Raw genomic sequence first — 13303 nt, forward strand, 5'->3', positions numbered from 1 at the left:
GTGCCCAGCAGAGGGCATGATGCTGCAATAATGTCTTGTTTTCTACCCTCTGAGTTATTTGACCATCTATGGTTTGGTTCAGCTTCTCTACTGCACTTGAATAGAACACCCACAGTTCAACTGTACGACTGTAAGAGAAGATAAATGTAAAGGTATGGATTTGTATATATTCCAATGTTCCTCCCAAACTATAATAAGCATGCAGAGCCTCCTGCTCTTAGCAAGAAACAAAACACGTGAGCTTTAGTAATGTAGTGAATTTAATAAATGTCAGGTAGAGACTTGAAAGTACATTAAACATGAATAGATAGGGTTTCTCAGCACGTACACATACATTCAGGGAACTTTGGCAACGGCAGCCAACATAAAAAATACAATAGTTACTGTACACAAAAGTGACAAGACATGCAGTGTTCATTTTTGCAAAAAGACAAAGTAAGACCATATGTAAAATAAGAAATGTTTCAGTAAATAAAATATATATTTGTCATTGCTAAGTGCTTGTAAACAAGTAAGGCATTATATTACACAGTGGGTGACAGCACTTGGTGACACCCTGGTGTTTGGTTACACTTCTGTTGAGATTGTCCAGCTTACACACACTCACACACACACACACACACACACACACACACACACACACACACACACACATATAGACTATCCTGCACCAGTCCACTGGATAGCAGTTTGGTACATGACTTCCCAAAAAAAAATGAGGGCAACAAAATAAGTCTGTTTCCTGCATAACACTGCCAGTTTTTCATGAATCTGAAGAGGCTGCAGCCCACACCTGCTGCTGGTTAACCTGCCATTATTCCAGTAGACCTGCAGCTCTCATCAAGGCCTGCTCATTGCACTGGGCAGTGCAAATGTCTGTTTTGTTTCTCAGTTACAGGCTTTTTCTGGAGGGTGCATTTACAATAGCCTCACATCAAGTCTCTGATAAGGATTTTGTGTTACAAACGGCAAATGTTCCTCATAATACAGGCCTGTATCCACAGAGCATATTTAGATATGCTGTATAACCTTCCATGAAATAAGGAATAGCACCATCACTGGGATTTAGTATGCCTGGACCTGGTTTGGTAAAAGCTGGCATCCGCTGCTGACATGGTTCATCACCTTCTGCTTCAGCTGGGCCACTTGCTCCCTGAGGACGCTGGCTGTGGAGGCCAGCTCGGTATTTTGCGTTTTCAGGCTCTTGACCTTGTCCTCCAGTCGAGAGATCCTCTCCAGTTTTCTCTTGCGGCATTTGGAGGCGGCTATCCTGTTCCGCAGCTTTTTCCTCTCCGCCTTGATGCGCTCCTGGTTGTCCATGTCAATGGGAGACAGAGGGGGGCTGTCTCCGAAACTCTGCATGTCCGGTACAGTCTGAGGCTCGTCCTTCACCGACCCGGCAGAATGGAGTCGTGACAGAGCAGCCGCAGCGGCCGCCTGTTGCTGCGCGCTGGCCAGATGAGACGGAGGCGGCGGGAAAGGGATGGTGTCCGTGGAGTAGTTGATGGAGGTGGTTCCGAGCGGACTGGTCGCATAGCCGTTCAAAGTAGTGTAGACAGGAAGGTCTGATGTCTGAAGCCCGACGGAGCTGACTGCGTTGGCTGATCCGAGGAGCTCCAGTCTGTCCACAGAGACGCAGCCTGCCTCGCTCAGCTGGTTCTGCTTGTGGAGATCCTCCAGCGCCTTGACGAAACCTTCCGCGAACTCCTGCTCGTCGCTGGCTGACTTCGGGTAGAGGAAGTGGGAGGCCGGGTTGGCGGTGGTGACCAGCCCGTTGGACTGGATAATAAGGCGCTCCAGGTCCGGAGAGGTTAGTTTCAAGAGTCCCAGGTCTGGGGAGTTGAGGAGTCCGTCTGTGTCCCGGAGCGGGTTGGATTTGAGCTCGGAGGTGTGGTCGTCCAGGTTCAGATTAATGTCCTTCTTCATCATCGTGCTCTGGGAATAGATGCTGGAGACCCTCGGAGTGTTCACCACGGTGCCTGGGTAGAGGGTTGTTTCCATTCTACACCCTCACATGAGGGAGCGTTGAGCGTTACGCATTAGCGATTGTTAAGCAATCATGTCCAAACATGAGGAAATCAGCTGATCCTTATTCTTCTTATGCGATCCTATTTCCTTATCCCTTTCTTCTAGTGTATCACTGACTATATCAGACGACCACTTGAGCTGTTGTGCCCGAGGGGCTCTGATGTGTCTCTTCAGCGCGCGGATGATATTGTCTTTTCCCGATGGTACGACTGCGCAGCGCCAGACCTCGCTCGCTTTCTAGCCCTAAAAATTCCATTATGTCATTCCAGAGCGCGGAGATTGGCCCAAAATGACGTTGGTTTCCGGTTTAATTTGAATAAGGGGCCGAGCCGGTCTTTATCGCCATGGAGACTTTAGGTAAACTACAAACAGTGCAATGCATTGTGGTTTGATGTCATAGCATAAAAAAGCTCAGGGTCGCCAAAAGAGAGCAGAGACTGGGCGGGGAAGGTGTAAGAGGCGAAGGGCCGAGGAAAGAACAGAAGAACAGGCCTTACAGAAAATATTCCTTCAACTCAGGCAGGCTAAGCCACTTTTAAATGACTTAACGAATAGAATAGAACAGTCATTTTTAAATAATGTCAGCCGGACGAAATGGAGTCCTAAGTAGGTGTTCAAGTTCAAACTTGAAACACTAACCAACCTAACACCTCTTTTTCCAGCTCTTTAAGGATCAATGGTCACATTCGGCCCTCACACAGGACCAAGAGACTGAAATGAGGTGTCACAGCTTCTGAAAGTGTTTCTGAGGAAACTGAGCATATGAAAAAGGGAAGGAAACTGTGACAGTAGAATGAGGAAACCATGTGTTTTCTGTGATTGAAATAGGCATGTGGAAAGGCTAAAGGTTTTAATGGCTGTGGCTGAATTGAGCTATCGACAGTCTCTTGAGTTAGGAATAGTAATCCTAACAATGAAACATAAAGCTGTGGAATCTCACAACATTATAGACTAAAATAGAATAGAACATTATGGACTAAAATAGAACATTATAGAATAAAATACAGTAGAATAAAATAGAACATTATAAAGTAAAATAGAGCAAAACATAGAATAGGTCATTATAGAATAGAACAGAATATAATATAATACAGCATTATAGAATAGAACAGAATATAATATAATACAGCATTATAGAATAGAACAAAATATTATATAATAGGGCATCATAGAATAGAACAGAATGTAATATAATAGGGCATTATAGAACATACTATACAGTACAAACAATAGGGCATTATAGAATAGAATAGAACAGAATATAATAGGGCATTATAGAATAGACCAGAATATAATATAATAGGGCATTATAGAATAGAATAGAACAGAATATAATAGGGCATTATAGAATAGACCAGAATATAATATAATAGGGCATTATAGAATAGAATAGAACAGAATATAATATAATAGGGCATTATAGAATAGACCAGAATATAATATAATATAATATAATAGGGCATTATAGAATAGAATAGACCAGAATATAATATAATAGGGCATTATAGAATAGAATAGAACAGAATAGAATATAATATAATATAATAGGGCATTATAGAATAGACCAGAGTATAATATAATAGGGCATTATAGAATAGAATAGAACAGAATATAATATAATAGGGCATTATAGAATAGAACAGAATATAATATAATAGGGCATTATAAAATAGAACAGAATATAATATAATAGGGCATTATAGAATAGAACAGAATATAATATGGTGTCATAGAATAAAACAGAATATAATAGGGCATAATTGGAACAGAGTATAATATAATAGGGCATTATAGAACAGAATATAATATAATAGGGCATTATAGAATAGAATAGAAAGTAAAGTAGACAAATACAGCATACATCCAGTATGCATAAGGCATTGAGTCTGCTGGTGGAAACTACAGTAGAATATTGTTATTCGGCCCATACAAAGCAAGGACGTCAGCAGACACTGCATCAGCACCACGGAGCAGAGAGGGCATCATTAGTTTCCATGGCAACACTGACATAGCCAGTGACGCAAGCGAGATAGAGAGAGGAAGGTGAATGGGTTGAGGGAGAAGAGGAGGCTGTTAGTGACTGCAGTGCAGGTTGTGGAGGTGGTCGGTGGAGGTGTGTGTGTGTGTGTGTGTGTGTGTGGTGTGGTGTGGTGTTGTGTGTTGTGGTTCAGAGGCAGAAATCAATGTTGATTTTGTAAATAGAGGCATGAATGAGAGAAAATTGTATGAAACATTCAACCTGAAATACTCTTCCAAGAAGAAAAATCTCCACCCTATGGAGAGCATATTTTCTTCACTGTGCCAGTGTGGAGCCACATAGGGTGCCGTGTTCAGAATGTGTGAGTCATTTCGCAACACAAGGGTGTGGACGGCACCGCAAGTGAAAAAAAGAGCTGTAAGGCGATATTAGATTAGCTCTGCCTTGATGATAACAAACTGGGAAGAAGGTTTGTCCTCTTAACTCAGGTAATGGAGTGTGTCAGAGGTTGTGTAGACACAATTTCCCCTCCCTCAGCCAGAGAAGTGTCCTTTGACTTTGACTCCCTTGGGAGAAGCTAACTGGGCATGCATGTTCAACTACGCCCTGTGTCACTCTCACGCTGTTACAGTGTACACATTCACGCCTGGGAGCTGTCCAGTAAAACCACTAAGCTGCTCCACTGGAGCGGCTGGTTTGGTGTTAAATGTACATCAATGGGGCGGCCTCTAGCTCACCCAGTAAGAACGTTCGCCCTATTTTGGCTGAGTCCTGCAGCAGCGCAGGTTCGAATCCGACCTGCTGCCCTTTGCTGCGTGTCGTCCCCCATCTCTCTAGTCCTTTCCTGTCTATCCACTGTCACTGTACAAAAAATAATCTTAAGAAAAAAAAGTTCATTCATGGGCTGTCTCAGTTCTAATGATGGAGGGGAGGTTGTTTTTCATTCACTTGAGCTGGCCACTCACAAGATGGCTTCTCCAACCTTTATTCTGTAAATGCAGTGCAGATGCTTGCTTTTCAGTTTCAGCACACACGTGGCTTGAATTACATTCTATTGTATTAACACAGTTGGATTAAAAGGTTCCGTTTTTATCCTCTCCTGTCCTCTTTCCAAAAATGTCTTGTGCTGCATGTTGAAGAATTACAAATTCATGAGACATTTCTTAGCCAAATGTGTTTATGCCCATACAGTAGATGGCAGTATGATCCATCCAGGTCTAGTGTGTCACTTCCTTTCAGCTCTGAGCCAGAAGAAGAGAACAGCTAGCGTAGACAATCCTAGCATTCTTGTTTGGGATATTTGATCCCCTTATTATAAATCTATGTCAATTCCTGTCATAACAACCAAGGATAATGGCCAATAAGAAGAAAGTAATAGTAACAGGTGAGAGGTTTTAATTGGTCAGAAGACTGGAGAGAGACAAATGTGTCTTAAATGATTATCACTACGGTGCTGTTACAGCTCATAGAGTTTTCTACTTGTGTATGAGCTGCACGTTAAGGGTTGTGTTTACATTACAAGTAGGTAATGACACTGCAGAGAGTAATGTTGCTGTCAGGGGAGCAAGGGGAGAAGTGTTTTGTCTGCTGGTTTAAATAAAGAAACCAAGATATCAGGAGGAGACTGAATGACTGCGGGAAAGAAATCACTCTGTCTCTACTACAATTAATGTTTAACTTGCAACCTATGGACTTTGAATTAAGAGTCCTTTTTTATTTGACATCCCTTATCACCACTCTCCATGTCAGATTAACATCCCCACTGACTTTTTATTTACTTTGCCGCACTGTGTTAATATTGCGGTTAAGAATCTTTTTTGCTGCTCTTTTCTCTGCAGGTTTTGAGCCTTTTGGTGAGCATGCAGTGAACTCCAGCTGGGTGGCAGTACAGGTAATCAGTAATCAGGTTGTTAATTTTTAACAAAGGTGCCAGTTAAGGACCTAAATATGGCATTTAAATATGGAACTGCATTTATGCACTATGCACTTAGAGTGGATTTTTGTTTGTGGGGAGTTTTTTCCCTCACCTGATTAAGGGGTTGTCGTTTCATTATATTGTTTAATGTGGGCCTGTAAAGCCCTTTAAGACTGCAATTAAGTTCTATATATATATACAGTATGTTTTTCTCGTGCTCACAGGAACTGGAGCAATTAGGGCTGGGTGAAGCAGTAGACCTTTATGTGTGTGAGGTGCCTGTTGAATACCAGGCTGTTCAGGGCCTACTGCCATCTTTGTGGAAAGAGCATCAGCCACAGGTTACATTCAATAAAATACACAATACTGTACATGAAAAACTATTTTTTTTTCATCATACTGTATATGAAATGTTGCTAAAAATCCATCAATCGATCAAAACCCAACTAACCTCTGCCACCTGTCTTTTGGGGTCCTGCGAGCAGTTGGTGGTCCATGTCGGTGTTTCAGGATTAGCCACCACTGTCACTCTGGAGCAGTGCGGCCACAACAAGGGTTACAAACGACTGGACAACTGCAGCTTCTGCCCGGCTTCCCAGTGTTGCATGGACAGCGGCCCGGACTGCATACACTCAGTCCTAGACATGGAGACAGTCTGCAAAAGGGTCAATGAATCTGGCCTCAGGGTCGCTCTTTCTGTATCTAAGGATGCTGGAAGGTACGTGATGTTATTTACACATGTAGGAACATCTACACACGCACAAATTCTACTAAAGCACAGGTGTTACTAATAACAGCAATGGCGCTATTTTATTTAAATTGCTCATATTATGTATTATATATTATTATATATTATATATCTCTTTTGTGCATGTTAGAGGTTTACAAAGTGAAAAGTCCACCCCAAAGGCACTTACCATCTCCAACAGAAAACACTGTTCACAAACTGCTCCAAACAGCTCTATTGTAGTCCAGCCTTTACGTCCGTGACAAACGTGCGTCACTTTGTAACACACGTTATAATGTTTGCCTAGCTGCTAGCGTGGCACGCCCTCATACTCTGCTTCTGACTGGCTAGCAGTGCTTACCTAGGTACTGCGCATGTGCAAGTAAAGCGTGATTTATGGTTCTGCGTTAAATCTAATCCGTGGCTACGCATGTAGGTATGTGGAGACACGGACCCTACGCCGTAGCCTGACGTGCACCTCTTGAAAAATGTACTACTCATTTCCGGGTTCTCCTTCTAAAATAGAATATAGAATTTAAATAGATAAAGTCAAACTCATCCTAGAGGGTTTTTCCAGAGTCGTTTCATATATGGTTAATGCAGAGAAATATTGGTCGATTGGTCGAAAAATGATGTCATAGGTAATTTGACAACACGTGGGTCCATTTACAGGAACATTTTAAAACTCCTCCCAGAAGACTCAACAGATCCTCCTCAAATTGGGTCAGCAGCATGTCAAAACTAAACCGTTTGGCCATAACACAGGATTCTGTTATAACTTTATATAGTTCAATCTGCCCCAAATTGCACATGCTGGATAAGAGTCCAGGCCTGAACATGCCCATATTGAGTCATAGTCATAGCGCCACCTACTGACAACAGGAAGTCAGCCTGATGTGACAAAGATGATTTGATGTACATGGTGTGGTCTACATTAATGAGTGTGTGTTCTATAGTGCACAGGGGAAGTGTTGCAGTACATCATTTCCAGTGCCACGCACTCCACCCAGGAAATAATTTATCTAAATTGTGCATGCATGGTCAGACGGTTAGGAAATCCACAGCTGCATCAACCGGCATCCCACCAGTACCCCTGACGTTCCGGGAGGGGTGAGGGCCCGTTCATCACTGCTTGCTGCTTTAATTAAGATGTGAAATGTCTTTACTGCCAGGGGTGCCTACCTACTGTTTTGCAAAGTTGACTCTTAGCCTTTGTCCCGTGCATTCCCATCTAACTCTCTACTCTTGTCTGTTTGGCAAAGTAGAAATGTGATAACAAAGACTTTTTATGACCTAACATCCATCCTTTGGCTCCTGGCAGGTATCTGTGTGACTACACCTACTACACCTCTCTGTACCTGGGGCAGGGTCACTCTGCCTTCATCCATGTGCCTCCACTAGGAAAACCCTACAGCAGCCAGGACCTGGGAAGAGCTCTTCAGGCCGCCATACAGGAGATGCTGAAACTGCTGGAACTGGATCCCAAACACAACAAGCACCGCAATCACAAGCACCACCACCAGCACGACTACGTATGACTTATAGTGCAGGAAGTGATGACCATAAGCTCCAGAAAATGAATAATATGAATTTCACACTTGAAGTAACACACACGTTGTTCAAGTAGGGCTGTGCAATTAATCGAGTTTTAATCGTGATTTTGATTGTGGCTTCTAACGATCACCATAAAAATGTAATCGAGAAAAACAATTATTTTGCACGTTACGTTTTGCGAGTAAACTCTTATTTTAAACTCTTGTGTTCTGAATGAAAAGAAAAAAACACTTCAACGGGAAAAGTATTAAGGGTAGTTTCACAGTTCACGGTGTTTTCACTGTTGATTTGTTTAACTGTGCAACAAAAAGTAAAAAAAAATGCAACGTCTTTCCAAAAGTCAATGAGTAATCGTGTTAAATAATCGTGATTCCAATATTGACCAAAATAATCGTGATTATGATTTTTTTTCCCCCATAATCGAGCAGCCCTATGTTCAAGAACAGGAGCTTGTGTATAAATTGGGTGCTTTTAACTGGTATACCAGTGTCAACTGTAAACCATGTGTTGTATCTTAAAAACATTGACGGTTTTACAGGTTTGACTTCAGCATCTGTTTATTGTAGACCTGGTCCGGGTCTTTGCATGTGTGATTGTTAGTCAGGTCCCTACAACTCTGCCTCTCATAAGACTGTGAAAATAGATGTCAACATCAGTGATGGACGTAAGAACATTGTAACATGTGAAAAGGGGGATTTATGTGACTATATTAAGATATAATAGTAGTTCAAACAAGGTAGTAGCTGAAAGTTATATATGGTGTTACACTGTGGAAACATTTATGGTGCTAAGTACGGTTACACTTCACTTGAAGGTATCTACATAAGAGTGACATGACACTGTCATGAACATGTCATAAACATTATAAACAAGTCAAACGTTTATGACATAACGCTTATGTCAGTAAGTGTCATGCGGTTTTTGTCATGACAAGTTAGGGTTAGGGTTAGGGTTCATGTGTCATGACTGTGTCATGTCATTCTTATGTAGATACCTTAAAGTAAAGTGTTACCCTAACTACTACTACTAACTACTAACTTTTTATGCCACATTCTTCCCCTGCCACCTGTGAGTCTGTCCTCTCACTGTTGTCTCCAGTCTCCCAGGCCCTCTTGGTATATGATTGGGTTGCTGTCTTGGAATTATGCTGCCATTCCCCTTGTGTTGCTTGTATTTGCACCAGAGAAATGTGATGACATCAAAATGACGGAAACCTGAAGGAATTTTAACATTCACACTTACAATGACTTGTTTATCTCAGGGAATATATTGCACATGCAATCAATATTAAGTAATGTGATCAATTTCATGTTTCTGTCTTATGTATATACTGTAGTGCAGCTTTGCAAGGCAAAGCCAGCTTAAAGCTGTGTACAATTAAAACATCTCACACAGGCTTATTTTTGTATTTGTCATTGTCAGTCTGAATCTTCTGTCAGATGAAATACTGCTTGCACTTGCACTGCTTACACTTTGAGTACAACATATTGTTTTTGTTTAACTCTCACAATTTTTTTTTTACAAACTTCTTTGGAGGTATAAGTAAAAAGTAAAAGACACTTTGTTCACCTTTCTAATGCGCATATCTACAATATACATGCAAATGTTACACACAGAACCACACCCATTTCCGAAGATATCGAGAATGTTTGTGCAGTGAGATGTAAAACATTATCAGAAAGCTATCCCCTGCTTTGTCATGTGTAGTTTTCTAATGAATTCTTTAATACTGTATTTACAGTACTTTAAGATTCCTTTGGTGCAGGCCGGGTAAATTACAGTGGGTGTAGTTCGACAGACCTGCTAAACTTGTTCTGACCTGACAGATCTGTGCAGGACAGAGTGAAAGGAACAGGGTGTTACTAGATCATTAAACATGTATTAAAGTCAGCTTGAACACGCAATATCAAAGACTGTATTCATGTAATGTCTCAAAATAGGAAATTAGTCCTAACTTGTAAAAAAATAAATAAAAAAAAAACTCACATTGATGCATATGTAGTCCTACTCTTGGGCACAGGAGTAAAACAATTGTATCAAAGTGCCAGGATTTAGGAGAGCATGTCCTAACCTGAGGTGGTAGTTGAGGACACAAAATGGACCTGTTAGTTTAGAATAGCAACGTTCCTTAAAGACACTTACTGAATTCAAATGTAATTGATCAAATATTATCTAAAATTAGTGAAGGTTGTCACATGTTGAATCTGAAGGTCTACAGGCTTCTTATAAAGAGGCCTTAATCATTTTAATAACATATAAGATTCAGAATGGTTCAGGGGAGTATAATGTACAGCAGATATCTATTGTTTAATAGATGTTGTTAGGCTTTTTTCAGGGGCCCCAAAACTTCTAGTGAGCCCCAGCCCATAAGAAAGTATTTTAATGCCATGATCACTAATGCTCAGACTGCATAGCCCCTTAAATGTGCACATTTACACTGACTTTTAGAAAAGAGAAAATGAATACTGCTATTCCTTCTGTTGTTGTTTGTTAGCTAACACAGTGGCATTTATTGGTGGATGCATACTAGATTATCTTGCAGATTTAATTATTTAATATGTTGTGTTTACATTTACATAACATATGATTTTATTCTATATATTAGCGTGCCTTTTCTAACAACTGGGCAGATGAAAAATAGAAGGCTTCTGTTCTAACTCTGGATCATTTACCGTTCTAGTACAGTACAGTTACAGTAGCCTACAGTTTTCTATCAAAGAGCATTGACACTGTCAACTAAACTAATACAATGAAATAAAAATACAAAAAAGCTTTAAATAGGCTACGCTTCATATCTCTAAGCTCCCACATTTGTTGCACTTTACTTTCTTAATGTTAAGACACATGAAAATGACAGAGCTGACTTTTATGACCTTAATAAATAGTCCCACTTTACATTCTGTTCACGTATGTCTCCTTGTCTCCTATCTTTCCTCGCTACCTGCGGGTGACCGAGACGTGGTAGGGAGGAGAGGAGAGGAGAGGAGAGGAGAGGAAAGGAAAGGAAAGGAAAGGAAAGGAAAGGAAATGAAATGAAATGTGCGGGGGAGAAGACAAACGGAATGCAGCCGTAGCCGAGGCTCTCTCTCACCACCAGTGTTTGTAATTGTTTCATCTGTGCTGTGTCTCAGTTATTTAGTTTCTTCTGGAATAGCAACAGTTTGTGGATTTTTCGTCGGGGCGGATAAATACCGTTAATAAGAAGGCAACAACATGAGTGTCGAGGCGTACGGGCCGAGCTCGCAGACTCTAACGTTCCTCGACACCGAGGAAGCCGAGCTGCTGGGAGCGGACACCCAGGGCTCCGAGTACGACTTCACCGATTTTACCCTGCCGAGCCAGACCCAGACCCAAGGCCAAACCCAGAGTCAGCTAGATAACCAGGTGCGTTTGGTTATTCGTGGCGGCTCGGTGTCAAAATATGTATTCTCCTCTGTTGACAAAATGTGAATTAGCTAACGTTAGCTAACAACATCGCTGGATACCTCCGGTTAGCACGATGACGCCTTCCATCTGTTACCATGCTTTTATCCCGCTAATTATGCTAGCTACCTAGCTAGCTTGCACAGTTAGCATGCTGACACAGCTAGCATGTCGATGCAAGACTTTATTGCCATACAAACCAAAGGTGACATGGATTTGCTAGTGTGGCAAATCAGCTTCAAATGCCCATGTTTATACTTAATAACTCGTATACGTACGAGATAGTTATCCACTGACAACAACAATCACAGAGATACAATTAGTTGGAGACAGTCAGTGTGGTATTGCTGTCAACAAACCGTTTGTTGATGTGACAGACAGCAAGCAAGATTGTGGGAGTGAAATGTATGACCATATGAGGCTTTATGTATCTCGTTGGCTGTCCAGTTTCCGCACTATCTATTGTCGATCTGTGATCCTTCATTTTTAATTTCTCACATAATTTTGACATTAAGTTTCAGTTCATAGTTAAGATTCTATACATCTGTATCCTTAGGTTAATGGCCCTGACGGCATGCTACAGAATGGAGATGACTCTGTGGTAAAAGCCAGTCAGCTGCTGGCAGAGTTGAACTTTGAGGAGGATGAGGAGGACACCTACTACACCAAGGATCTCCCTGTACATGCATGCAGGTAAGGGACCACACTAGCAGGACTGGTGCCACAACTGTGTCATCAGAGGGAAAATAATCACTTGTTATCATTTTATTTCATTTTCTGTTTATTTTTTATTGCATGTAGTGTGTGCTTGCAATTCAGCCCCCTTCTTAATACTTAATTGAGTCTCAGTGGATTGTGGGCATTTGTTCTTGAGTCTCAGTGGATTGTGGGCATTTGTTCTTGACCATAATGTCTGAAATGTATATCTAAATTTGCAGTATAAGTGGTGCAAAAGTAAACATAAAAAATGAATTGGCAAAAAATATAATATGACATATAAAATGGCTCAATCTGAGCAAAATCAAAGCAGATACTTTTCCCTTATTCTCAGCCGCTGACCGAACATACCAAATCTCAGCTGGTTTCTGTCCATCTTGTCCACTTCTTGCGTCTGATGTCAACAATTGTTATTCACTATTATTGTTACGTCATGCTAAGCGGTGCTGCTCTTCTCGTTCTCGCAGCCCCTATGCTCTTTACCAAGTTGGCTGTCAGCCCAAAGTTGTGCTGAAACAGTCCTGTTCTCAGTAGCCTAGCTGGATTGTTTGTTTGTCAGTTTGTTTCTATAAAAACTGATGTTTCACCATATCTTTCACCAGCAGATTAGTTGCAAATTCAAATGTGTTTAATACTTTTCACTGAAGTTTGGCAATGAAAACTTTCCAATATTTTTATATAAACTTTGGTACCCATGCAGCTAGATCCATTACTGTTTAGCAGGCTGTGGCACAAGTCACAACTTTGTATTTTGTTGATCAAGTGGCATGTTAATTAAAATCTGCATATAACATGGATACATATTTTCCTCAAGGAACGAAAGGAGTTTTTCAAAACACTCAGTTTTCTGAATAGTTCACATTAACATTATAGCCCGACCAAATTTTTTTTTAAGGCTGATCCCTGTGTGTGTGTGTGTGTGTGTGTGTGTGTGTGTGTGTGTGTGTGTGTATATATATAT

The 13303-nt window shown here is 41.1% G+C and overlaps 3 protein-coding genes across 4 annotated transcripts in view; 2 read left to right on the top strand and 1 right to left on the bottom strand.

Moving 5' to 3' along the window:
• Positions 1–242: 242 nt before the first annotated feature.
• On the bottom strand, positions 243–2283 carry LOC144526662 (transcription factor JunD-like). The gene has a single exon (XM_078264274.1). It carries the CDS (start codon positions 1999–2001, stop codon positions 1066–1068), a length of 936 nt encoding a protein of 311 aa, XP_078120400.1. The 5' UTR covers positions 2002–2283; the 3' UTR covers positions 243–1065.
• Positions 2284–5232: 2949 nt separating this feature from the next.
• LOC144526786 (pyroglutamyl-peptidase 1-like) lies at positions 5233–9598 on the top strand. Of its 2 annotated transcripts, XM_078264439.1 has the most exons (5): positions 5234–5390; positions 5845–5897; positions 6146–6262; positions 6407–6639; positions 7970–9598. In XM_078264439.1, the coding sequence occupies exons 1-5, from the start codon at positions 5360–5362 to the stop codon at positions 8184–8186; spliced, it is 651 nt and encodes a 216-aa protein (XP_078120565.1). In that variant the 5' UTR covers positions 5234–5359; the 3' UTR covers positions 8187–9598. The 2 variants fall into 2 exon arrangements, with proteins under 2 accessions (XP_078120566.1, XP_078120565.1); XM_078264440.1 differs by lacking the exon at positions 6146–6262 and having other exon boundaries at positions 5233–5390.
• A 1603-nt stretch (positions 9599–11201) lies between these two features.
• The window catches only part of LOC144526201 (regulator of nonsense transcripts 1-like), a 19756-nt gene continuing 17654 nt past the window's right edge, over positions 11202–13303 (top strand). The window contains exons 1-2 of the mRNA XM_078263492.1: positions 11202–11586; positions 12182–12318. Of these exons, the coding sequence (XP_078119618.1) occupies positions 11416–11586; positions 12182–12318 (308 nt within the window). The 5' untranslated portion in view covers positions 11202–11415. The remainder of the gene's footprint in view (positions 11587–12181; positions 12319–13303) is intronic.

Source organism: Sander vitreus, chromosome 12 (assembly GCF_031162955.1).
Source record: "Sander vitreus isolate 19-12246 chromosome 12, sanVit1, whole genome shotgun sequence".
Classification (NCBI taxonomy): domain Eukaryota; kingdom Metazoa; phylum Chordata; class Actinopteri; order Perciformes; family Percidae; genus Sander; species Sander vitreus.